The sequence below is a fragment of the Xiphophorus maculatus genome, chromosome 13 (assembly GCF_002775205.1).
Source record: "Xiphophorus maculatus strain JP 163 A chromosome 13, X_maculatus-5.0-male, whole genome shotgun sequence".
Classification (NCBI taxonomy): Eukaryota; Metazoa; Chordata; class Actinopteri; order Cyprinodontiformes; family Poeciliidae; genus Xiphophorus; species Xiphophorus maculatus.
This window is the reverse complement of record NC_036455.1, coordinates 14,582,505-14,610,033: the sequence shown is the minus strand read 5'-3', so window position 1 is coordinate 14,610,033 and position 27,529 is coordinate 14,582,505. Positions and strand designations below refer to the sequence as shown.

The following is a 27,529-nucleotide window of genomic DNA, read 5'->3' as shown; positions in this document are numbered from 1 at the left end:
TCACGCGTCTCCGCGTCCCTCCACGGCCGCGCGTGACCCTCCAGTTGCGCAGGTCACGTCCAGATGTTGCGTGTTGCTCTGAACCAATCAGCTGCGGCCGGGGGGGCGGGTCAGAGCGGGGGCTGAGGATGAGGATGGAGCACGGCCCACGCACGCGAGGACTCTCATCCTAGAGGAGGAAGAGGAGGCTCGCGCTCCTGTGCACGCGGATCAGACCTGTCTGCGCTGATCGGTTCGGTTCCGGTTCGGATTCGCTGCTTCCTACCCGCAGCAACAACACAGCGCGCGCGCCCAGCAGCGCACCTTTGTCAGCAGGTGATGGAGGCTGAACGGAGACGGTGAGGAGAGGTGGACCGGACCGGACCGAACCGGGCCGGAAGGACCTGGAGAGCCGGGCCCGGTTTATCAGGGAGTTTTAATTCCGCTGGTTCTGGACCTCAGAACCTCCTCGAAACCCCCGGTTCGGAAAGGAAAACCGGCTAATCGGTGGACAGTTCGGACCGGGACCAGGCACGGGTAAGACATGCTCTGTCGGGTTAAATGCTGCGGTTCTGTTGAGGTCCGGTCCAATGTGGTGTCAGATCTGAGAGGTTCTGGTCTGTTGAGGTCCGGTCCATCTCACCTGAGGTTCTGAGGTTCTGACACAGCGCGCGGTGGGCCCCAGTGCATGCTGGTCCTCCTCAGGTTCCTGCTCTGACGGATCCAGACCGACCAGAACAGAACTTTTCAGGACTTTAAAGGGAAGCTTAGAGGCGGGAGGTTCTGATTCTGGAGGTTCTGCTCACCGCGGACTGAGGTTGCCATCAGGTCCAGAAAATGGTGCCAAGGACCAGGTGGTTCTGTTCCTTCTGAACCGGGTCTTTAAGATGAACTGAACCTGACCGGGTCCAGAAAGGTGCTGGCTGATGGTGCCTTTAATGACCAGGAGAAAAAATTGATTTTTTCAGGTTAGAGCTGCGGATCAGAACCGGTTCTGATGAACTGGATCTCTTCCTGATGTTCCAGGTCCTGAGGAGGTTCTGGTTCTGGACATCTGATCCGGGTCTGAAGCTCTGGTTCTGGATGAAAATAAAAACATTTAATTAGAACCTCTGAGGTCTGAATCTGAGGTCTTTGGACCGGAACCGGGCCTGTTCAGAACCGGTCCAGTTGGATGTATCCTAAAACCAATCCAGAACCAGTTGGATCCGACTCTGGTTCTCCACCTTCACACAGCCCCCAGCATGATGCTGCCATCACCGGACCGGACCGGACCGGACCAGACGCCACCTGCACAGTTTTCACGCCCTGATCTAAAATAATGGAGCTCGGCCCATTTACAGCAGGATGGAAAACATACAGAACCGGCCCATCCAGAACCCGTCCAAACAGACCCGATTCAACCAGAACCGGTCCAAACAGTCGGGCTGTAATGACAGAGTCCCCGTTTAATTTTAGCTCCTCTGAGCCGCTCACCTCACCACAAGCTCTGTGTTTTCATCTGAACTGAACTAATCTGCTGCAGCCAGAGAAAATACACACACACACACACACGCACACACACACACACACACACACACACACTGGCCTCCATCAGCGTTTTGCTGTAAGAATCCTTACTGTTGATACAAGCATAAAAATTCCTATCAGCCACTTGAATTTCAGGAAGGTCATTTTTCAAGATGGCCGCCGTTGTTGATCTTTTTAAACCAATTCTTGCCATAAAATGTTTCCCATTTCCATGACTTGGATGAACTTTATGTCACATCAGTTTTCAGCTTTGGTCCTGATCACCAGGCCATGGTCTTGTGGTAAAAAACTTTGTACAAGCAGGCAGCATAATTTCAAAATAATAGCGTGAGGGCAAGCGCCAACTATAAAGCTAGCATAAACTGTCTTTACTGTCACTGTTGCCTAAAAACTTTAGATTAAATAAATAAATTATGCTTAGCCTGGAGGGGGGCAAATAAAGCCTGGAGGGGAGTATGATGGGATGTCATGAGAAAAAATGGGTCCAAGGACCGATCCTTGTGGTACTCCATGTTTAAAATCAGAGTTTCTGTTTTGAGTCATCATTAGGAGTGATGTGGTTCTGACCCGGTTCTGCTCGGGGTACCAGGCTGCCTGTCTGAGACCAGAACCTGTAAGTCCTTGAGGTTTTCACCTGGGCCGACTCTGTAATCTGATTACTGAAACCCAGTCAAACGATTCTCTGGAGGCGGAGAACAGCAGGGAGGAAAATCAATTCTTCAGCTGCAGCAGGAATTATTGATGAGGTGGAAACGGACTCTAACCCGACTTCACCCAGAACCAGAACCAGTGTCCAAAAGAAGCTGATCCAGAAGCCTTTGGAGCAGCAGCACAACGTGCCGCTCGGGTCTTTCTGAGACTCATGAATGTGAGGACGGGATGGAGACACCAGATGGTTTCCTTCAGCGGGAATTCTGATAAATTCATGAATCAACATGAAGCTGAAATAGAAAATCTGTGAGTGGAAAAACAGCGATATCTGGAGCTCCAGGGTGTTAGCACAGCGACGCGATGGAAGGACATCAGCAATGACCTTAGAGAAGCAGGTGAGAGGTCAAAGGTCATTCCCAAATCATCTGAAGAGAAATATTATTCCCAAGAGGCTGAGGTTAGCAGACGGGAACGGATGGAGGATGAAAACCAAGGAGGAAACCAAGATGGAGGAAACCAAGATGGAGGAAACCAAGATGGAGGAAACCAAGATGGAGGAAACCTAGATGGAGGAATCCAAGATGGAGGAAACCAAGATGGAGGAAACCAAGATGGAGGAAACCAAGATGGAGGAATCCAAGATGGAGAAAACCAAGATGGAGGAATCCAAGATGGAGGAAACCTAGATGGAGGAAACCTAGATGGAGGAAACCAAGATGGAGGAAACCAAGATGGAGGAATCCAAGATGGAGGAATCCAAGATGGAGGAATCCAAGATGGAGTAAACCTAGATGGAGGAAACCTAGATGGAGGAAACCAAGATGGAGGAAACCTAGATGGAGGAATCCAAGATGGAGGAAACCAAGATGGAGGAAACCTAGATGGAGGAAACCAAGATGGAGGAAACCAAGATGGAGGAAACCAAGATGGAGGAAACCTAGATGGAGGAATCCAAGATGGAGGAATCCAAGATGGAGGAATCCAAGATGGAGGAAACCTAGATGGAGGAATCCAAGATGGAGGAAACCAAGATGGAGGAAACCAAGATGGAGGAAACCTAGATGGAGGAAACCAAGATGGAGGAAACCAAGATGGAGGAAACCAAGATGGAGGAATCCAAGATGGAGGAAACCAAGATGGAGGAATCCAAGATGGAGGAATCCAAGATGGAGGAAACCAAGATGGAGGAAACCAAGATGGAGGAAACCTAGATGGAGGAATCCAAGATGGAGGAATCCAAGATGGAGGAATCCAAGATGGAGGAAACCAAGATGGAGGAATCCAAGATGGAGGAAACCAAGATGGAGGAATCCAAGATGGAGGAATCCAAGATGGAGGAATCCAAGATGGAGGAATCCAAGATGGAGGAAACCAAGATGGAGGAATCCAAGATGGAGGAAACCAAGATGGAGGAAACCAAGATGGAGGAATCCAAGATGGAGGAAACCAAGATGGAGGAATCCAAGATGGAGGAAACCAAGATGGAGGAATCCAAGATGGAGGAAACCAAGATGGAGGAAACCAAGATGGAGGAAACCAAGATGGAGGAACCAGACACAGCAGAGCTGAGCAGAACCTATTTGGACTGAAGCAACGTTGAACAGGTGACTGGACCTTTGATCCATGTTGGTTCCATCTTTAACCAGAACTCTGTAGAATCTGCTAAGACCCAGTTTGTCCTGTAGAACCTCTAGAACTGAACCCCGGAAAGTCCTGGTGGTTCTGAATGGAAGCTTGTTGCTCCACATTCCAGATGTTCTGGTTCTGCGGTCTGAAGCCGGGTCAGAATGTTGGTCAGTAGAATTGGGTCGACCGTTAAACCTGAGTGTTCTCTGCTGGCGCCTATCGACCCAGTTCTGTTTGTGGAGCCGCCAGCGGGCCGGGCAGGTAGGAGGAATGGGAAGGTGAGGCCTGAAAGCCGCCTTTGTGTGACTGCTGGCAGGAGGGGAGCTACACACACACACACACCCACACACACACACACCCACACACACACACACACGCACACACCCACACACACACACACACCCACACACACACACACACACACACACACACACACACACACACACACACGCAGACACCCACACACACACACACCCACACCCACACACACACACACACACACACACACACACACACACACACACACACACACACACACACGCGCAGAGGTCATTACCTGAAGGCTCAGACAGGAAGCTCTGTTTGTTCTCTGGTTCTGATCACACACACACAGTTAATGGGGGGAAAGTTTGTGTAAATAAAGAACCGTAGAAGAAGCGTTGAAACTCACAGAGACCTGGTTCTGTTCTGGCCAACAGCGACCCGGTTCTTCTGGTTTTAAACGGTAAACTGGGGCCCAGTGTGACGGTCCCACTTCCTCCCTTCCTGTTTCCTGTTTGGACCCATCGGGGTTCCGTTTGTTGGACCTAATTCTGAAATATCTCATTTTATTTCTTATGTTTTCTGTTGTTTCTGAAGACCGGGTGGTACACTCTGTTCAGTCGGTTCTGGTTCTGACCCGCTGACCTTTGACCCCTGACAGATATGACCTCTGCTGAGGTTTTAGGCCTCCTGCAGAGCTGCTCCATCCTCATCAACATTTAAACTGATGAGGATGTTTACTTCAGAACACGAAAACAATGTTTGTATTCATATACAGTTGATGACATCACGCATCGTTTCCTAGCAACCAGCCGTTTCCATGGCTTTTATCGACTGATGTTCACTATGGGCTGCTGGTAAAGTTACAGTGAAAAGTTAGCAGCAGCAGCAGCTTTGGTTATTTGGTTAAGCTAACTAAATATTTAGCTTGGATCTAAATCTTTAGTTACAAGCTAAATATTTAATTAACTCTGCTTCAAACTAAATATTGGTATTTGTAAATACATGTTTTAACAAATCAAGGTGAAATTGCTCAGGAAGTTGCTCCACCTCTATCAGAGGGTGGTGTCAGTCGTGGTTTGGTTGCCCTGCCGGCAGCAGGCTCTGGTTTATGATGTTTGAATCAAACTGGATCCTATTAGAGAATCAAAGTGGTTCCAGTTCTGCTGCTGGAGCGGGTCCAGCCTGCGGCCCGGCCCGGCCCGGCCCGCGGAGGCACACAGCAGCAGCCTTGTTGTGCAGTAATGTGGTCTGTTTGCTCTCCTGTCCAGGTGGCGCCGCGCCGTCAGCATGAGGCGGAGCGAGGAGCTGGCCTTCATCAGCCAGAGCGCGGCTGGACGGACGGCTGCAGGAGCGGATCAGAACCTCAGATCGGATCGTTCTGGCTCAACGGTTGTCATGTTAGCGCCCCGGCCCAGACCCCGCTGTTAGAGTCCGGACCGCCCCGCCCCGGCCCGGTGGGGGGCCTGAGCCCCCATGCAGGCGCGTAAGAAGTATGTCCTGCTGGGCCTGTGCGCCTGCTGCTGGCTGGTTCTGTTCTACTGCGGCGGCGGCGTCCAGCTGCGCCTGCTGCGCCTGCTGACGCACCACCGCTCGGACGTCCTGCGACCCTGGCCCAACTGGACCGACCGGGCCTACCTGCCCCGCTACGCCCACCTGGACGAGCTGCAGACCGACCCGGGCTCGGCCGAGTCGCCACGGCAACGGCGGCAGGCCTGGTCCACCGTCTACAGGGACAGCCGCTGCCGCATGGACACATGCTTCGACTTCTCGCGGTGCCGGCGCCGAGGGCGGGAAGGCTTCCGGGTCTACATCTACCCGGCGGAGAAAGGCGACCGCGTGTCGGAGAGCTACAGGAAGATCCTGACCTCCATCGCCGAGTCGCGCTACTACACGCCGGACCCCCGTGAGGCCTGCCTGTTCGTCCTGGGGATAGACACTCTGGACCGGGACCAGCTGTCGGGTCAGTTCGTCCCCAACATGGATGAACGCATCCGCAGTTTCCCGTCCTGGAACGATGGGCGGAACCACCTCATCTTCAACCTGTACTCCGGCACCTGGCCCAACTACACGGAGGACCTGGGCTTCAACGTGGGCCAGGCCATCCTGGCCAAGGCCAGCCTGAACACGGAGCACTTCCGGCCCGGCTTCGACGTCTCCATCCCGCTCTTCTCCAGAGATCACCCGCAGAAAGGCGGCGAGCGTGGCTGGCTGCTCAGGAACACCACGCCGCCGCGCAGGAAGTACCTGCTCATGTTCAAGGGGAAGCGCTACCTGACGGGCATCGGCTCCGACACCCGCAACGCGCTGCATCACATCCACAACGGGAAGGACATCGTTTCCCTGACGACCTGCCGCCACGGGAAGGACTGGGAGAAACACAAGGACGCCCGATGTGACCATGATAACCTGGAGTATGAGAGGTAAGGGCAGGGCTAGGGGCGGGGCCTGGGGTAGGGGCGGGGACTGGTGTAGTGGGCGGGGACTGGGGTAGGGGCGGGGACCGGGCTAGGGGCGGGGCCTGGGGTAGTGGGCGGGATTGTGGAACTGTGGGCGGGGTTATGGCTACGTGGGCGGGGTTGGTTTTCCAGCATCACTCCTGGACAGGATGTTTCTAATTTTGACAATATTCTGTAGATTAATAACAGATTATTAACATGTTAGTAACATGAACATTTATCACATGCTGATTTCTACAATAGGAATCATATTTATGTGTATAAATATGAATATGGTAAAGCATCTTTGAGTGTTGAAAACTGTAATAAATCTGAAATGATTCCATTTAACTTCATAATTCTGATCAAAGAACCGGTCCTGACCCACATGAACAAACTGGGATCTGTGGGACAGATGGGAACCAGTTCTGTTCCTCTGATACCCACATGTCCAGGCCATTCTAAGAGAGTATTGTGATCAACTGGATCAGAACCAGAACCGACACCAGTCCATTCATCAAGTGACCATCATTAGTGGTTTTCACAGGATGTGGATTTATTAAACATGGAGGATGAACATGGAGAGCTTCCTCCTGGTTCTGGTTCTGGTTCTGTCCCAGTGACCCGCAGTGCAGCCTGAGGTTCTTACTGGGTCCCTTCAGGCTAATGAGTGGCTGCAGCTGCTGCCAGCAGATTAACCTGAAGGGACCGGAACCACCGGTGACCCGACACGTCCAGAACCAGCAGGAGCAGCAACAGAACCCGACCAGCTCAGATCCATGACACAGTTCTGCTCGGTTCTGCTCAGCCTGGTTATGACTGATAATCATAGAGTTATAACGATGAGATTCTGCAAATCAGAGGGAAAAATTGAGAAAGTCAGAAACAGAAACGCTGCAGACTGAAAAATACTAAATATAATGAGGCCAATGTGGCCCCCTGGGGCCCCCCAGCAGCGCTGCCTGTAGTGCCCCTTGTGGCCCCCGGTGGCCCCCCAGCAGCGCCCCCTGTTGACGAGTCTCTTTATGCGATCACAGCAGGAATCCCTGCAGCCGCCGCGACTCTTTGTCTGGATCTGCTGGAGTGGAAACCTGCAGCTCCGCTAGTTACACCTCAGCGACCTCTGACCCCTGGATCCTCACTTAGCAGAGGAAGCGTTCCAACGATTAGACCGGGCCCAGCGACTCAGAGAAACCGGGTCAGAACCACCAGGCTCCTCCGACCAGAGGAAAAACCATTTAATATCAGCAGCTTTGATGTGAGCGGAGCGCTCTGATTGGCTGCTGCTCAGCGGCACTTCCTCCCTGCAGGGGAACCGAACCGAACAACTTCCTGGATCGGGTATTAACGGCGGGGGGTAACGGGGCTAAACTGGGATTTACCCGGTGGGGGGCAATTCATGGGCTGAATGATTATAAAACATCAGATTCTGGTGGAGGTTCTGACCCGGATTTGACCTTCAGATGGATGGATGGATGCTGGAGAATTTTAGATTCCTGTTTGCCTTGTTTCTCTGTGTGTGTTAGAGTGTGTGTGTGTGTATGTGTGTGTGTGTGTGCGCGCCCCAGATAGCGCTGCAGAGGATGATGAATAACTCATGAAGCTGAGCTTTAAAGATGGCGGCCTCTTCCTGATGAATGGGAAACATTCGGAGGATTCAGATTCTCTGCGTTGCTCCAGAAACGTCTCGCCTGCAGGTTTCGCTCTGATGGATGATCTGAACATTCAGCTACAAACGCTGCTGAACCCACAAACCAGCGGCTGATGATGAAACACAACTTCCTCTCCGTTCCTCAGTCTCTGCTTTAACCTGGACAGCCTGGCGGTTAGCACGGCGGTTAGCACGGCGGTTAGCATGGCGGTTAGCACGGCGGTTAGCAGGTTCCCAGTGACCTCTGACCCACAAACCAGCAGCAAGATACAAATTTAGCTCAGGGCTAAAGAGGTAGTTAGCTAATATTTAGATCCAATCTAAATATTTAGTTATATAAAAATGAATACATATTTAATTTCTCATTATAAATAAATAGAGCATTTAGCTCTGGCAGAATATTTAGTTGAAAGCTAAATGTTTAGTTCGCTAACAAATAAAAATACAATAATAAATGATAATATAAAAATAATTGTACAAAATAAAGAATATTATTATTTTTAGCTACCTATTTAGCTGGCTAACTGAATATTTCTTTTGAACTGTGACATTTGTAAACGAGTAGAAGTCAGACTTTTAGGAATAATTCCTGGTTTCTGTCGGTTCTAAGAGGCTAAATAACTCCGATTATTTCCCGCCGGCGCCCTGCGGGCCTCGGCTCTCTGACGTTTCCTCCTGTTTCTGCAGATCTCAGCTGGAAACAGACGTCCACCATTTTCCCCCCCATGATTTTACAACACAGAACAGTTGGAATAAATCTTTAAAAGCTCCAGCGCTAGCCTGGTGCTGATGAGCGTCAGGCTAGCGCTGGGAGCTAACCTGATCAGAGCCAGGGAGGATTTCTGTTCCTGTTTATAACGCGAAATGATAAAAGCGTCGTCATGACAACGTCAGGTCGGTTTCATCACCAGCGGTATAAACGGGCCTCCGCAGGAGATCAAAGGCAGATTTCAACATGGCCGCTCTGAGACGAAGAATGTTCCGACTGACGGTCAGGAGGAAACCTGAGCGTTTCCCCAGAAACGGGAGGAAGTGAGGTCAGGCGTCAGGCCTTCATCACCAGCTGCTTCCTCTTCGCTCCCTCTGGAAGTGAAGCCTCCCGTTCTGAGCCGCTTACCGCAGCCCTCTGATTGGCTGTTCCGCTTCACCTGGGTAACGGACCAATCAGCTGTCAGCCTCGGACCTGGAGCCGCCAGCGATTCTGATCAGACCTGGTCTGGTACCGACGGACCGGCTGGTTCTGCTGTTCAGACATGAAATCTGACAAAATAACTTTTGTCTTCATGCTAGTGTAAATATGTTAGTAATCTTAAAATCTTTAAAGTAATAAATCTGAGCTTGTTTTAAGTCAATAATTCCTTAATATTGATGAAAAAGTTCCACTTTATTTCAGTTAAAACATTTTTCCATATTATAAGTGAAATAATCTGAAACTGGAACTTTTCACCAATATTAAAGAATTATTGACTTAAGTTTCTATATATTGATAAAAATTACTTTTACAAGTTAGATAGTTCACTAAAATGTTTACACTACAAACTAGATAAAAATGACTTGGTAAGATTCTGTGTTTTTGCAGTGTTAATCTGTATGGCAAGTCATTTGGGCCAAAAACACACCAGTAAAAGAAACCTCATAAAAATGATAATTTCTTTTCAGTAAAGGCTGTAAAAATGGGCGGTTGATCCAAATGGATCCAAAGTTCTGTAAGTAGTTCTGCACTGGTTCCATTTGGACCGATCAGAGCGTTCTCCGGCGCTCCCTGGTGCCACCAGTTTGATGTGTGCGGTCGGAACCGGTCGGAACCGGACCTCCAGCTGCGCTGGTCGCTGCTAACGACCATCCAGTCGGATATTTGCGGTGCGAGCTGCTCTAATGAACCCCTCAGATCCAGTTTCAGGGATCTGATGCTCAGCAGTAATTGGATGCTGCGTGTTGTTGGAGCTCAGCAGGGAGCTCTGAGGACTTGGGCAGTTCAGTCACACTCGCTGCTCGTGTGTTGTTGTTTAATTAGAGGATCTCACCTCCCCTGGAGTCCCGCTGCTGCCTCTTTGATTCCTCGCTGCTCTGCCTTCATCGCCTCTGTTTTATCTCCCATCATGCAACAGTGCTCCCCTCTGGGTGGAGACGGTCACCAGTTAGACAAAAACATCAGGAGCCGTTTTCTCCTCTATTTGTTGCAGTTCAATAAACAACTTTACTGCTGAGCGCATGGAGTGCTGTTTGTAAAGTCAGAAATTATCAGCAATAATTTGGATTATTTAGCCTGTTAAAGAAAAATACAGGAGTTAATTTTTCAGTCATATTTTCACCATGTTGTTCACTCATCTATAAATGTTGCTGTTTCAAATTAAATATATAGTTAGCAAGATAAATATTTAGTTTGAAGCACGATTTAGCTAAATATTTAGCATAGCAACAGAATATTAAGCTTGAAGCTGAATATTTAGATCCTGTCTAAACACTTAGCAAGTATTATGATAGCTAAGCTAAATATTTGTTTTACAAAATATGTAGGTTGAAGCAAAGTATTTAGCTATAATCTAAATATTTAGATTTGAGTATTTAGATTACTGACAAAGTATTTAGTTTATTAACTAAATATTATATTATTTAGTATAGTAGTAAATAGTATATTAACTAAATGTATTTAGTATATTAATCCTGAACACTTTGTTAGCAAGCTAAATGTTTTGCTAGCTAAGTCAACATCAAGCTCCTTACTGAATATTTAGCATCATGCTAAACATTTTCAGTAAGCTAAATATTTAACCAGCTATGATCAATATTTGGTTTACTAATTGATTACGTATCCAATCATATTTGTCCTGATCCGGCTCAGAGCTGTAGAACATGTTTCTCCGATTGTGTGTTTCTGGTTCTGGACCTGCCAGCGTCCCGGCAGCGTTTCTGACCCGGTTCTGTTAAAGACGCCACATCAGCAGCCGGTTCTAACCCTTCCAGAACCTGGAATCTGGACGGGATCCTTGCCCAGAAACACCAGTGCGGCCGCACACACGCATCAAACGCAGCGCAGCGTGTCGCCGCCCTGCTGCACCCAACGCCAACAATGTCTGAGAAACCACAAAAATATAACATAAACGGCACATTTCAGTGGAATACGGCGAGAAAAGGAGCTGCAGCTGCCGCCGGCTTCTCCCTGCAGAGACGGAAACACAACCGGAGACGGAAGCGGCAGGATTTACTGGAGCTGAAGTTTTTTCTCTGCAGCTCTGAGGCTGAGCAGTAAAACGTTTAAATACACCAAAAACCTGTTTATCATGACATGAAGAGTTGCTGAGGAGTTTTCACCAGAAAACATCCACAGTCAGACTTTATTCAGTCAGTTAGTCCCTAACCATCACAGTGGTTGTCATGGAAACTGGCTTCAGGGTCCCAATGAGGAGTCAGGAGTAAAAGTTTGATATGTCTTAACTGGGATCAAACTGACAGGATGATCTGAGCTCAGAGTGAAGGAAACAGGATGCAGTCTAACAGCAGCATCACAAACAGATAATCCACAATAATCCGGAGGATTATGCTGCTTCAGTCCGAATTATTACAGTTAGTCAGAGATTTTATGGCTTTAATTGAAGCAACAAATGTATTTCATTCTTTCAGTGAAATTGGGTCAAAGAACAAAGCGACCAGATGGAGATCAGAACCAGACTGGAGGTTCTGGACGAACCTCCAGAACATTCGCTAATGTTTGCTAACCTCCGCTAACCTTTGCTAACTTTCGCTAACCTTAGCTAACCTCCGCTACTATCTTGGCCTCATGCAGCAGGCTGCAAACTTTCCATCTGAAGCTGAACCGATTAAATCATTATAATAGGACTGAAGTGATTAATCGCAATTAATCGGTTAATGAAATAATCATCTACTAACTTAGTAACTGATTAATCGTTAACTGGATTATATAGACTTCAAAGAAACATTTTCTGAACGAACAACTCAGCCAGTCGGCATTGAAGCCAGAAATGTAGAAAATATTAACATTTTGCATTTAAGATCAAAAATCTTCTTTGTCTGTAAATCTGTTGGACCCAGATCTCTTTCAGCTCCACCTGATTCAGGTTCTGGAGAGAAATTTATTCAACACTTTAATTATCAGCCGGTTAATCCTGACCAGAGCTGCAGTAGCTGATTGTATTGCAGTTAATCAATAAATTAATCACCAGATCAGATGTATTGATGATCAGCTGAACTTTTCTCATGTTGATGTTTTTAGCTGCAGATTCATCTTTTGCTACAAATGATCAAATGTTCTCGAAAGAAAAGCTGTTATTGACTTTTAGGCAACAAAATGTTGATTTTATTATTTAAAACATTTTCATTATTATTATTATTATTTTAATGTCTGATGCATTTCCAATATGGAATAAAATAAGTTTAGGTGATTAAATATAAAATCTGCAGAATGTGGGAGATTTTCTATCCACTTAATTGATTAATCATCAGAATAATTGGTTAGTAAATGTTAGCTGCAGCTTCAGAGCTTGGGCTACAAAGTCAGGTTTTTAAATCTTCAACATGTTTCCTCTGATTGGATGAAATGAGCCGCGGGGTCGCCATGGCAACTGCAGCTCTCCTGTAAACACACCACTTCATATTCTTCAGTATTTCCATGAAATATGACGATCAAACGGCTGGAATACTTTGTTTAAACTGTCTGGTTGGTTTGGACCCGTCCGGTTAGGTCCGGTTGGGTCCGGTTAGATCTGGTTGGTCCGGTTGAGTCCAGTTGGGTCTGGCTGGATCCGGTTGGGTCATCTGGATCTCTTGATCAGAACCGTTTCATGGTTTCCTGAGGATTCCTGCAAACTGACTCCATGTTTGTTCATTTTATCGGCTGGTTTATACTGGCTGCTCCTCGGCTTGGATGCAGGCCGGAGTGTGTGTGTGTGTGTGTGTGTGTGGGTGTGTGTGTGTGTGTTTAGCGATGCAGAAAGCTTCTCTCTCCAGAGCTGCAGTAGCTGATTGTGTCGCAGCGGAAAGACGCTCCCTTTCTCCTCTGCGTGTCTAATTGACTTCACGCCTGGTTCTGGTTCTGGTTCTGGTGCTGCCTCTGTGTGTGTGTGTGTGTGTGTGTGGGCTGAGGCCGGCTGCCAGAGCTAAAAGTGGGAGCGCTTTGTTTAGAGAGCATGTGTGAGCTTCTGAGAAACAAACCGGCAGAGGAAAATAAGTATTCAACACGTCAAAATGTTCAAAGTAAAAACATTTCTGATATTTTCACCAGGTGTTTGTTAGTAAACCAAAACAAATGAGTTCAGAAATGAACTTATGTGTGATAATATAAATAACAGAGTGTTGCTATTTGTAGCAAAGCTTTTTGGTAACGGCAGCTTCATTCTTCCTCACAAACCGACTTTAAATCTTCTTTGAACTCAGATTTTTAGTTCTTTACATAGATTTTCATTTGGATTCCAGTGGGGATGAAACAATTAGTTGAATTAATTGTGATTAATCGATTACTGAAGTAACTGCAAACTAATTAAATAATCGGGTTAACCGGAGCTTAGGGACTCTTAACAAGGCCATTTGCTGAAAGAACAATGTGAAATTGCATATGATGGTCCAATTAGATTTTTTAAAATTAAATTTGCTTAATGGAAAACATTCTTTGCATCACGAGTCACATGATCAGCCAGCGGATGTTGCCGCTGGCGCAAACCCCAAAGGAAAAGGAAACAGGAAGTGGTTGGTTGACGATGGCGCTGAAAGGTTTTAATGACTTATAGCTCAAACAGATTTATTCTCACATGGTTTTTAATTGTTTATTAAACACTTAAATTGTCAAATTGTGTTTTTTGACATGGCTAGAAAATTACCAAAGACTTACTCACATTTGTGATGGAAACGCAGCTGCTGATAGATTTCTCTGTCTGCTTGTGTTCAATACTTTTTCCCTGCATCTTTTCATATTATTGCATAAAACTCAAATTCTTAATTTGGATTGCTTGAGTTTTTACCCACATCTGGTGTCAACAGCCTTTAAAAACATGTTTTCTATAAAATATTAGTTCTGATTTTAGCCGCTGTATATTCATTTCATAATCTGTGTTGTAGCTGTGGGTTTTCCTCCAATCAGAGGGCAGCTGTGATGATGATGTCACGCCCCAGCAGCGCCGGCCCAATAAGAATCATTCCAGAACCAGCCGGCTGCAGAGAGCTGAGGCCGTCAGACACAAACAGGGAAACAGAAAAGCAGAAACGAAGACGTGTTGCTCAGACCTCGAGTTTTATCTGGTTAGCAGGTTTTAGCAGGTTAGCAGGTTTTAGTAGGTTAGCAGGTTAGCTTAGGTTTTAGCAGGTTAGCAGGTTTTAGTAGGTTAGCTCAGGTTTTACCAGGTTAGCTCAGGTTTTAGCAGGTTAGCTCAGGTTTTACCAGGTTAGCTCAGGTTTTAGCAGGTTAGCTCAGGTTTTAGCAGGTTAGCTCAGGTTTTAGCAGGTTTTAGCAGGTTAGCTCAGGTTTTAGCAGGTTAGCTCAGGTTTTACCAGGTTAGCTCAGGTTTTAGCAGGTTAGCTCAGGTTTTAGCAGGTTAGCTCAGGTTTTAGCAGGTTTTAGCAGGTTAGCTCAGGTTTTAGCAGGTTAGCTCAGGTTTTAGCAGGTTAGCAGGTTTTAACAGGTTAGCTCAGGTTTTAGCAGGTTTTAGCAGGTTAGCTCAGGTTTTAGCAGGTTAGCTCAGGTTTTAGCAGGTTTTAGCAGGTTAGCTCAGGTTTTAGCAGGTTAGCAGGTTAGCTCAGGTTTTAGCAGGTTAGCAGGTTTTAACAGGTTAGCTCAGGTTTTAGCAGGTTTTAGCAGGTTTTAGCAGGTTAGCTCAGATTAGCAGCAGCTGATTCAGATTTAAAATCTGGACGTCTCCTGCAGCTCTGCTTTTATTCCAGTGGAGGTTTGGGCTCTTTAAGCAGCAGATCGCTCAGCAGAGCTGCACATTCTCCTGCAGCTCTCTCTCGCCTCCGAGGCGTCAGAAGATCAATAGAAACCAGCTTCAGTCAGGAGCCGGCGCCGCGCCGCTGCAACCGTAAAGGTGCAGCCTCCCATTAGCGAGCTTCTGCGCCGGTTCAGAGCGAACCAACGTGTTGCTGCTCCAGACTGGTGATCAGAACAACAACAGAGACAATTAATTGATTTTTAATATAATTGTCAACTAATTTAGTAATCAATTAATTAACTACCTGTAAAAAAAAAAGGCCATTTGCAGAAATCCAAAACTGAAGAAAAATGAAAACATTTTGCACATAAGATGTAAAAGAAACGTCTCTGTCCAGAACTTCAGTACAGGCGGGTTCAGCTTCTCCTGACTCAGATTCTGTAAAAATCTCATATTAATCACCTTTTTTTTTTTTTTTTTGTTTTTTTTTTAAAGGTTTTTTTATTGGCTCTAGTGGCCTTTATTTGATAGTTAACTGACAGGAAAGTGGGTAATGAGAGAAGGGGGAAGACATGCGGCAAAGGTCACCAGGCCGGGAATCGAACCTGCGACAGCCACGTCGAGGACCAAGGCCTCCTTATGTGGGTTGTGCTTAACCCCTGCGCCACCACAGCACATCCCTTAATCACCTTTTGCATCCAGTTAATAATCTGCTAATCTAAGAGATTAATCACCAGATTAGATCTGTGTTGATGTCCAGCAGGAAGGCCTGAGATTTTCACAGGATGATGATGTTTGGATTTTTTAGCTGCAGGTGATCAAAGGTTCACTAAATAAAATGTTTATTTTATTATTTAAAACAAATAATTTGTTTACTTGCATTTTTATGTATTTCTAATATTGTGCAAAAAGGCTTTGATGAAGAATCTGCAGTTTTTCGTCAGAATAACCGATTAATCGTCAGAATAAACGATTAATCGTCAGAATAACCGATTAATCGTTCCGTTCTCTGAGCATTAATTTTGTGTAAATTGCTGGATCGGGTTGTCCTGCTCCAGAACCGGGCCTCCTCCTGCTCTCAGCTGTTGTTCAGCTTGTTTACCAGAACCCTCTGGCTGCCAGGCGTCCGTCTCTCTCAGGAATGTTCTGGAGAGTTTCTGGACCCGGGCCAGGCCCAGCACACTGCCTGCTCTGTGTCCCTCTCCCCGGCGCCGCTCAGGGCGGATCGGCCCGACCCGGTTCCGGAGCTCAACCAGCGCCTCTGTGCAGCGGACTGCTGGTGTCATGTTTCACTGCAGAGTGGTTCCTCTTCAGGATAAAAGATCTCTGCTGCGTCTTCCAGCTGCAGACACTGAGACGTTCTGACGGGTCCAGTTACCAAACGGTACCAGTTAGACGCCGACACGCCAGGAAAACTGTTCCGTTTAACAAACATCTAAACAACCTGACATGAAAATCTTTCTTTTTGCTCTTTGTTGTGATTTTCTTTGTTCATCCTAATGAAGGTTGAAGCTGTTTGAACGTTTCGACTTTACAGGATGAAAAGTTTCCCAGTTGTAGAAATCCAAAAAAAGTTTTTATTTACTACGATTCTTCAGTCTTTGGTCACATTTCAGGCTGTTTGTAGTTCAGAAGCATAATTAAAGAAAAATAGACGAGTTGATTTAGTAGAGACCAAAATGTTCCTTCAGCCTGAAACTATAAAAGTTTCTGACATCGTTTGGTTGGTTTGACTCTGGAAGAACCGCAGCAGAACCGGGTCAACTGAACTACCAGCCTTCAATTCAGTCTGATGCTGATGAAGATGATGGCAAGTCCATCGGAGGGGGACGTGTCCCCTGTGTCCATGTCCTCAGCAGCAGGTTGGGGAGGGGCGTCCTGGTCTCCATCGCTGCCGTTTCTATTCCGAGGAGCCAGCTGGGAATGAAGCTCTGCCGCCAGCAGGCTCAGCTGGGATTAAAGCGGAGGGACGGAGTTCCGCCGGGCCGGGGTCCAGCAGGAGTTTACACCCCGGTGTCAAAGGTCATGTCCAGCGTGACCCAAACGCCTTCCCAAACTTTCCAGCTGGAGACACACAGAGAGACGGAGATTCATGAGAAACTCCCAACATTCCAGAAACGCCTCACAGATAACCAGGGGTCAGGCTGCTCCATGTCTCACACACACACACACACACGCACACACACACACACACACACACACACACACACACACACACACACACACACACACACACGCACGCACACACACACACACACACACACACACCAGGCTTCGGTCCCCACAACGTACTATATGTCAGGAAAATGGTCCCCACAAGGTATTAGAAACAAACGCACACACAGACATGGGTTCTGGTTCTGGTCGGCCTCAGCGGTCCCGGTGTTACGCTGGATGTGTAAAGCTGCTCCATGAAGCCGTGTTGTTTTGGGTCGGAGTGTTTGACGAGGGCCGGTGCCTTTGTGGGGCCCTGAATGGGCCCCGGCAGGCGGGTCAGCGCTAACGGATCGGCGCCAACCTGCCCGTTGTTCAGACTGAAAGGAGGCGGCGCACCTGGGGGCCTGACCTGGCTGGTTCTGATGGGCCCATTCCCCCAGTAACATCTGATTATTGTGTCCAATCAGAACCGGTGGGCGGGTCCAGGTCGCTGCAGGACAACAGGACACGGATTCCCGTCATGTCCAGCTGAGCTCCTGCTGCTAAACTTAGCATCAAACAAAACGGCCAGAAAACATCAGAAATAACCTGAGAGAAAAGGAAGCAGCTCACCTTTCACTGGTCGTTCAGTTACACACTGTTTCAAACTAAACATTTAGTGTGAAGCTAAATATTGAATTAACATATTCAGTATTTAGTTAGCTACATATAAATTAAAAAACTAAATGTTTAGGCTGAAAACTAAAAATATAGCTAGTTCAGAGCTAAATATCTAGCTATCAAACTAAATACTGAGCTTAGAAACTAAATATTTAGTTCACAAACTAAATGTTTAGTTAGGTAGCTAAATGTTTTGTTTTGTTAGCTAAAAAATTAGCTAGTTTTGATCTAAATGTTTAGCTAACAAGCTAAATACCGAGTACACAAGGTGGATATTTGGTTTACAAACAACATATTTAGTTAGCTGGCTAAATATTTAGTTTGAAGCTAACTAGCTAGCTTCAAATTAAATATTTGGGTTGAAGCTAAACATTTAATCTCTAACCTTGCTAGCTGTGATCTAAATATTTAGTTTGGAACTTAGCTGCAAACTGGTGAAAATGAGATTTTGAAAAATGAACTAACTCCTATTTTTTCTCTTATGGACTAAATAATCCAGATTATTGCTGATATTTTTAACTTTACAAATGGCCGCCGGTATAAAATCCCCTGCAGAGCCCAGATGAGGCCTGTGGTTCTGCAGGTCGGCTGGATTCGTGGCAGATGAGTTAAATCCTTGCAGAGGAACCAGCCTGATGTTTTATTAATGTGGTTTAATCCGAATTAAAGCTGAAACATTTTATGTAACTCCTGATTAAAAACACAAATCTGCCGTTTCTCTTCACCTGATGGAGGCAGGAGAACCGGTGTTAGCGGATCAGCTGCCGCGGGGTCATGTTCAGATTACACCGCTCTGTGTTTAATGCAAGGCGGAACCGAGAAGGTTCTGCTAACGGGCTGGGCCGGGTCGGGCCGTGGCCCTCTAATGACAGGCTGGGCTGCGGTCCGGGTATTTGTGTTCACCATGCAGCCGTCCAGAAACAACAAGCTGCACGCCGGAGCGGCGCTGAGGAGGAGGAGGAAGAGGGGGTGGTCTCGGTTCTGACCCGGTTCCTGGATTCTTTCTTCCTCTGACTGGCAGCTGCAGAACTGGATTTACTGAGCGACTCGCCATTTGGACCCAGACATATTTCTGGATCTGGATAATTCAGTTAAAAACAGAATTTCTGCTGTTTTTAACTGAATTATCCTTCAGTCTGACCATCTCAGCCCGGTTCTGTGAGGTTCTGGTCCGGATCGGTTCACTGACATTCAGTTATAAAAACATTTCATATTTTAAAAAATTACTTACATTTTGCTTCCTAATTTAACGCCTTGAAATTGGGCCTCTGTCTCTTTAAGAAGCTCCTGCTCTGTCTGAAGCTCCGCCTCCAGGAAGTCGTCCCAACATGGCTCCTCCGTTAACCCTTTAATGTTTCTACCGGCGTCGCTCTGAGCAGCAGCTCTTAGAATGATGGATCACAATTTTCAGATGTTCTGCTGCGTTGCTGAGCTCCTTCATGTTGCTCCTTCATGTTGCTGAGCTCAATGTTGCTGAGCTCCATGTTGCTGCTCCACGTTGCTCCTTCATGTTGCTGAGCTCCTCCATGTTGCTCCTGTGTTGCAGGTTCGACTACCAGGAGTTGCTCCATAACTCCACCTTCTGCCTGGTTCCTCGGGGCCGCCGCCTCGGCTCTTTCCGCTTCCTGGAGTCGCTGCAGGTAACGGATCGGCTCGTCAGTTTTCTTCCCTCCATCCGTGATCCCACAGCATGATGCTGCCACCACTGTGCTTCTGTTCTGGTCTCCTCTCCCACATGTTTACTGTCCCTACATAGTTTATAGGAAACATTTGTTCTTCATAAAGATCAGATTTGTGGAGTCCATTTTTCAAGATGGCCGCCGTTTTGAACCTTTTAGCCAATTATTGCCATAAAATGTTGCCAGTTTTTATGACAGATGATCTTTATGTCACATCATGTTTGACACTTTAGTCATCCTGATCACACAACTTTAAAATAGTAACATGGAGCAAAACCTGAAACTGAGGACTTTGTTGTCAGTGAGTCTCAAACCAAACGTCAACAGGAAGGAGCTGAGAGACAGACGTCTTAATGGTTAGCGTTAGCTTCTGCTAATTTCTTAATGTGTTTAGTGTTTTAGCACTAGCAGAGCTAAGATTGTTGTTTAGGTTGTTGTGGCTAATGATCATAACATTTTGGTTATCTGTGGCTAATAACTCCTGATGATTTCAGTGTAAACATTTATTCTACACAATGGCAGCCATTTTGAAAAATGTCCATCACGAAAAGAAGATCAAGAAAATAAAATATGATTTCTATGGTTCCAAATGTGTAGTTTATGATTTGATACCAAAAACATTTATTTAATTGGCTATTTTATAACAACAATAAATTTCCCTTGACAACCATGGCGGCCATCTTGAGTAATCAGAAAAATTGAGTAAATATTATGTCTATTATATGATTTGACACCAGAGATAAATGATGGACAATTTAGTGCAGAAATAAATTTTCCCTGATGATATGTTGAAGTTTTAAGTCGCTAATGTTTTTAATTTAATTAAATTTTTAAATTAAGCGCCGTCTGAACCAGGTCGGGTTCTTGTATGTGGAGATTTTACTGAATTATCTCTGGGTTTATCGGACCGGGCCGACAGGAAGCAGCTGAGTTAGTGCATTGATCCGTCTGAGTGTTTCCTGTTTCCTGCTGAGTGCTCCGGTTCTGACTCGGCCCGGCCCGCTTTCAGCCCCTTAGCCTCAGACGGTCCATTAAGTCGTCCATCATGTTCCGGCCGGGCAGACGGGGCCGTCTGAGGCACATAGTTCTGCCCTGCAACATGGACCCAGACGGTTCTGGAAACACTGGGCCCGGTTCCAGAGAACCGACCAGTCAGCAGCAGGAAGCCTCTGTTTCTACTTCCTGTCACCCTTTCAGGGTCCAGCCTGGCGTGTTGGGTTCGGTGCCAGTCGGACCCAGAGTAGAGCTGTGGTCAGAAACTTTCCCCCAGCTCCAGGGTGTTTGGATCTCCCCTCACGGAGCCTCGCTGAAACAAGTCCAGAACCACAGAACCCGGTTCATCCCAGCTGCATCCTAATTCCCTCCAGCAGCAGGTTTTCCCTTCCAGTCGCTGCTGCTGCCCCCTGCTGGGCTCATGGGGAACAGCAAGGTCCGGTCCGCAGAACTCAGAGGACGGGAACTCCAGAACCAGACCGGTTCTGTTCTGCTTTAGCCTCAGAGTCGGTCTCAGCTCCCACTAAGTCACTGCAGAGGAAAGCTGGCCTCACCCAAACTGTGTGTGTGTGTGTGTGTGTGTGTGTGTGTGCGTGTGTGCGTGTGTGCGTGTGTGTGGGTGGGTGGGTGTGTGTGCGTGTGCGTGTGTGCGTGTGTGCGTGTGTGCGTGTGTGTGTGTGTGTCCAGGCGGCCTGCATCCCCGTCCTGCTCAGTAACGGCTGGGAGCTTCCCTTCTCTGATGTCATCCAGTGGAACCAGGCCGTCATCGAGGGAGACGAGCGGCTGCTGCTGCAGGTAACACACACACACACACACACACACACACACACACACACCCACCCACCCACACACACACACACACACACACACACACACACACACACACACACACACACGCCTACACACACTTCTGCAGAGTGGGAGCCAAGGTTTGCTGGTTCAATCAAAGTTGACTGAGATTAAAACAAACCCGCCTGTAGAAGTTGAACCCCTCAGATTAAATGTCCACTGGAACAGACTTGACATGCTTCTGGGATTAAATCAATAATCAGTCAGATAGTTTGACATTTAAGTGACGCTTGTTTCTGATTGGTTTCTTGTTAACCAATGAAAATAAAGATCAGACTCTGAACCTCATTCAGTTGAGTTTCAGGAATCAGACAAAACAGGAATGGGTCTGAAAAAAGAGACGAGTTAGAACAAATGTTCACAAAACTTTTTCAATATTCAGATAATGTTGATAAAACACAGTTTTACAGTAATACAAAAGAATAAAGTTTGTTCAGTCACTAAAAATCATGCCGCGCCATCAGCCTCCTACCACTTCCTGTCTTCTTCTTTTCTGCCAGTAGTAACATCCTGTTGTTCATCATGTGACTCGTTAAATTTCTCTGCAGTTTTACAAAATAAACCAAAAAACCAACCAAACCAAAAAAAACCCCAGCGTAAAAATGTATCTTTATTTTATTTATTTATCTATAATCAAATTCGGTGTGTTACATTAAGCAAATTTATTTTCATAATTCCAATTTGTACAATTTTATGGTGCATGGCATCAGAGCCAGTTTGTTTCCCATCAGAAATATTGATCAACTTTCACAGGAGCCCAGAAAAGTTGCTCAAAAGACAGTTAACTATTTTAGTGATAATATCTGAAGTTATTTTGAAAAAAAAGAAACGTTGTCATTAAACTGTAGGACCAACTCTGTAACAGTAAGCAATCAATAAATCAATTAATGCCAAGATCAATTAAATTGATCATTTCCATTTAGACAACAAGCATTAAAGAAACAGTCTCCTGTAATAAAAGCCGCCATTTTGAAAAACACCGCAAACCTTTGACAGCTGCTACGTAGCAGCTAGTTAGCGCTAACTGCCCCGTTAGCCTGTTTTCCCAGTCTGAGCTGATTATCGTTTTAAATACAATTTTGGTTACAGAGACTTCATAATCCATTTTCATTATTGTTGTTTTGTTTTATTTAAAATGCTGAAATACTCTTTAGAAACTAAAGTTTTATTGGATGTTCTCACATTCTTGTGCCATTATTATTATATTTGGTAAAAATGGTCTGAAAATGACATTATCATTTGTATCAATAATTTCAACAGAATGTGTTAAGGTGTCAGACCTGGGTAAGATTTTTAATAAGGCGTTCGGTGAATTAACGCTAATTATTCAGACAAGAGTCTGTTAGCATTTTATGGCTAATCGGTACGATCGTTTAGTCAAGGCGTGCAACGCAAAATAAAAAAATATTTAAAATGAGTTTAAAAAGTCTCTTTTTCTAATTCAATAAAGAGTAGAAACATTTTCTTCAGAACCAGAACCCTCAGATTAGTGCTGAGCCAAACTTCCTGCGAGCCTCGGAGCGGACAGGAAATCAACGGGTTCCTCTAATGAAGCTCGAATTATCCAAACAGAACCGGAGCCGGCGCCGAGTCCGATGTTTCGTGGGGACAGAGATCTAATTATCTTCCTGAAGGCAGAATCCATCTAAATTAGCCTCCATGTTCAGCCCTGGGTCCAGGTTCTGGTTCTGGTGTCGGCGCTCCTGTCCACCCTGAACATGTCTGAAAGACAGAGAGTCTTCCTCTGACTCTCCTTCTCCTCCTGCCGTCTCCAGGTGCCGTCCACCGTGCGCGCCGTACCTAACAAGCGAGTCCTGCAGCTCCGTCAGCGGACCCAGATGTTGTGGGACGCCTACTTTTCCTCTGTGGACAAGATTGTCCTCACCACCCTGGAAGTGAGTCCAGAGTCATCCGGGCTGGTTCTGCTGGGTCTGATGTAGGGCTTCCTGCTGAGATAAAACTACTTCCTGTTTCTGCTCAGATCATCAAGGACCGGGTCTTCTCCCACGTCTCCAGGAACAGATACATGTGGAACTCCCTGCCAGGAGGCCTGCTGGTTCTCCCAGAGTTCTCCACTCACCTGGCGCACTTCCCCTTCTACTACCTGGGACTCGGTACGCACACACTTGGGAACCGGGCCGGGACCAGGGAACCGGGCCTGGAACCTCCTCAAACCACGGCCCTCTTTCAGTTTCACTTCCTAAAACAAAGTTATTTTTGGATTGAAGGTTAATGTTGGTTCTGCTTTTGGGAGGAGAACCTGAGCGGTTTGGACTGCCGGGTCTGCAGGTTTCAGCAACTCAAGCTTAAGACTTTTATCAAAAGAAATTTAAGACTAAAGAAATGTTCAAACTTCATCCAACTGATAAAATTTCACTTACCCACGATAGACACAAACAAGCTAACTAGCGAGCTAGCATGGGTATTAGCAGGGAGTCACAGAATGAAATAAAGATTTCTGGTGTGACTCAAACTTTTGCTTGGCAGAAAAATCCCACGAGAAAAAAAAACATAGATTATATGAGATTAAATATTATTAAATATGATTAAATATCATTAAATATGATTAAATATGATTAAATATCATTAAATATCAGGTATTCTATGAATTTGGTCCAGCTAGACCAAATTCTGAGTCCTGCGTTTAAAGCCAACTTACTTTTTAAAATGAATTTTAGACATTTTAAGGCGTTAATTGTAGATATATGAATAAAAGACTTTTGAAGCACTTTTAGCTGTGGTTCTGACCCTGACCCAGCCTGTTGTTGGCTCATTAGTTGGTTCCGATTGGTTCGGACCCACTGATCCGTCTTCTCTGTTCTGGACCGCACCAGGTGTCAGTCCTGGCCACGAGTTCACCGCCGTCATCCACGCCGTCTCGCCACTCGTCTCCCAGTCTCAGCCAATCATGAAGCTGCTCCAGGTGGTCTCCAGGTCCAAGTACTGCTCACAGGTAAAGAAACGGACCCGGCTAAAGAGTGGGCTAATGTTTGTTGAATTAATGAACAACATGGTGACAGTAACTGAGAATGAAGCTCAGGATAAATAACTGAACAGTTTCTCAGACGGCGCCCCCTGTGGGTCGCCCTGAGAAGATCAGCAGATCTCCATTCATCCTCTGATGATCGGATCCAGTTGGTCAGAATCGGTTCTGGAACTGGTTCCTCCTCCAGAGTGAATCCTGAACCAGTCCCAGCTGGACCTCAGCCGGGTTCTAGAGGTTCTGGTGCTGATCCGGTCTCTGCTTCCAGATCATCATCCTGTGGAACAGCGAGAAGCCGCCGCCCAGCCGCAGCAAATGGCCGCCCATGCCCGTCCCCCTCGTCGTCACGGACAGCAGGAGGAAGGTGAGAGCCGTGATGTCACTTCCTGTTTGTTTCACAGCTGCGTCTCACCAGCTCTTCTCCTCTCAGACCACCAGCCGCTTCCTGCCTCACGTTGCCATAGAAACGGAGGCGGTGCTGAGCCTGGACGAGGACACGGTGCTGCTGACCAGCGAGGTGTGAGGAGTTGGACACACACACTCTCACACACACTCCCAGCCTGACAGCCTCCTCTCTGCAGGTGAACTTCGCCTTCCTGGTGTGGCGCAGCTTCCCGGACCGGATCGTCGGCTATCCGCCCCGGAGCCACTTCTGGGACCCGCTGAAACACGCCTGGGGCTACACGTCCAAATGGACCAATGAGTACTCCATCGTCTTGACCGGCGCCGCCTTCTACCACAGGTCCGCTTCATCAGACGGTCTGGGTCCGATCGGAACCGGAACCATTCTGGACAGACAGAAATCGATTTCTGGTCCTGAGGATCCTGAATGGATTCAAAAATCGATTTTTAAATGTTTGCTTTGCATTACGCAGACAAGCTAACCTGATACTGAACACAGTTTGTTCAGGATGCATAAATCTATTTTTGGCTAAATATAAACTGAGTGAAATTGTTTTAGATAAATATTTGATTTGCTTACTCTTTTCCTCTTTTTTCTGACTTTAAAATCATTTCTGATTCAAATCTTGACCCTAAAAATCATCTCTATTTCTGATGGACATGAACATCAGAATTATTTCAAAAGATTTAAGTCTGATTATATGAATATTAAACACATCATGTTTTATTTAATGCTGGGACTTCACTGTGTTAATTTTCATTTACTAATTGCAATTTTAATGCAATTCATCACCTTTATTTCCATGCAAAGTTGATTTCCAGAACCTGATGCGTTTCTGGTTCCAGAGTTAAATATTCTTCAGAAAAGTTTTATTGACCTGCTAAGTTTCTGGTTCTAAATGATCTGATTGGACGCTGGAAAAGGCTGTTGTTGTGTTCAAGTTGTGCTAAAAGGAGTTAGCTCATCCGTGAAACAATGGTAGCCTAAATTAACATCTCAATGCTAAACATGTAGCAGCTAAGCTAGCGTCCACATTTCTGGAGAAGATCCATGAAAGCTCCAATCTGATGGTTGAAGAACCTGGATAACATTAAAAACGATATTTTTTTCATTTTTTATCTTATGTGTCTATTTATTCAATTATTTAGCTGCAAAAATGGTTTTTGAATTAAAATGTTGCTTATTTTGACAATTAAATTAATATTAAATCCAGACTCTGTTGTTAATTCCATGAAACATTTTAATCCCGTCTCTAGTTTTTATTAATGCTCTGACTTCCTGTGGGCGTGACCCAGCAGGTACTACAACTTCCTGTTCTCCCACTACCTGCCCCAGTCCCTGCGGACGCTGGTGGACCGGACGTCCAACTGCGAGGACATCCTGATGAACTTCCTGGTGTCGGCGGCGACTCACCTGCCGCCTGTTAAAGTGGCTCAGAGGAAGCAGTACAAGGAAGTCCCGCCTCCTCAGGTACGTCCTCCTGAACGTGGACAGGTTGTCTGAATGTCTCTGACGCGTCCCGTCCCCCCAGGGCACGAAGAGCGCCCCCTGGGCCAACCCGGAGCACTTCACCCAGAGGCAGGAGTGCGTCAACACGTTCGCCAGCTGGTTCGGCTACATGCCGCTGGTCCACTCCCAGCTCCGCCTGGACCCCGTCCTCTTCAAGGACCAGGTGTCCGTCCTCCGGAAGAAGTACAAGGACCTGGAGCGGGCGTAGCCGCCGGACCGGACCGGACCGACCTGATGAGCACAGGTCCAGTCCTCCATGCGGACCGGTCCTGGCGGTTTTGGATGGATAGAGGAGTCCTTGTGGACGGTGAAAGACTTTCTCTGATGGACGGTGACAGAACGCCAGAGGGACCGGTACCGGTTCTGCTCAGCCCACAGCAGAACTTTGCAGGAGCCGTTGATAATAATGAACTGATTATTTCACAGGGAAATGTTGTCAAACAATAAAATGATTTCTATCAGAACCAATAAAGCGGTTCTAAATGCAGGTCCGGTTTTGTGATCTGGGTTTCTGTTCCAAACAGAACAGGAAGTGTTCGGGTTCTGGTTCTAACCAGAGTCCAATAAGAAGCCTCTCAGGATAAACAGATAAAAATGTCTTTATTTCTGCACAATCTGTGATTAGATCAAAACAAGCAAACAGCTTCTTGGAATACGAAGCTCAGCCGGGTTCTAGAGGGTTCAGTTCATAAACTGGATCTGAGGCCAGTTTATGAATCTGGGTTGAATCTGGATTCATAAACTGGCCTCAGATCCAGATCTGAGGCCAGTTTTTGAATTAACAGCAATAATCGGGGTCATTCAGGGCGTCAGAGAGAAAAACCCTCATTTATTTACCGTGTTTTACATTAAATTATTAGTTTCGATCCATTTCATTAACAAATTAAATATTTAATTTGAAGCTAAATACTTAGCTCTGAATAGTTGGCTACAAACTAAACATTTAGCCTAATAATTTGTAAACTAAACATTTAGCTTGGAACTAATTATTTAGTTAGCTAAATATGTGTTGTAGGCTGAATATTTAGATTTCCTATCTATAAACTGAATATTCACCTTGAAATTAGTTTAAAATCAACAATGAATGAAAACTGAATGAATGAAATTGAAAACTAAATAACCCAAAATTTTACATGAATTCTTTGACTAACTTTACAAACAGTAGCCCACGTCAGTGTCACATTAAATAATGAAATTAATTATATTAAAATTATTATTGTTGAAACGACCCACTGAGTTTAATTTATCAAACAAAAAAAACAGGTTCAGCTCCAATTTTCAAGGA

The 27,529-nt window shown here is 46.1% G+C and overlaps 1 protein-coding gene across 3 annotated transcripts; it reads left to right on the top strand.

Annotated features, from left to right (window-relative positions):
- Positions 1-26,739, top strand: LOC102217307 (exostosin-1c). 3 transcript variants are annotated; one of them, XM_023344949.1, is made up of 12 exons: positions 1-516; positions 5,319-6,470; positions 19,375-19,468; positions 21,188-21,295; positions 23,125-23,244; positions 23,331-23,463; positions 24,184-24,302; positions 24,601-24,696; positions 24,763-24,849; positions 24,914-25,074; positions 26,031-26,205; positions 26,267-26,739. In XM_023344949.1, exons 2-12 carry the CDS (start codon positions 5,524-5,526, stop codon positions 26,450-26,452), a joined length of 2,226 nt encoding a protein of 741 aa, XP_023200717.1. In that variant the 5' UTR covers positions 1-516; positions 5,319-5,523; the 3' UTR covers positions 26,453-26,739. The 3 variants fall into 3 exon arrangements, with proteins under 3 accessions (XP_023200717.1, XP_014329726.1, XP_005813424.1); XM_005813367.2 differs by having other exon boundaries at positions 3-516; positions 26,034-26,205; positions 26,267-26,738; XM_014474240.2 differs by having other exon boundaries at positions 24,601-24,849; positions 26,034-26,205.
- Positions 26,740-27,529: the final 790 nt, after the last annotated feature.

Coding starts and splice junctions, on each gene's coding strand:
- LOC102217307 (XM_014474240.2), top strand. CDS start 5,524: ATGCAGGCGCGTAAGAAGTATGTCCTGCTGGGCCTGTGCGCCTGCTGC. Junction 6,471..19,374: donor GATAACCTGGAGTATGAGAG/GTAAGGGCAGGG, acceptor CCTGTGTTGCAG/GTTCGACTACCAGGAGTTGC. Junction 24,850..24,913: donor CGGTGCTGCTGACCAGCGAG/GTGTGAGGAGTT, acceptor TCCTCTCTGCAG/GTGAACTTCGCCTTCCTGGT.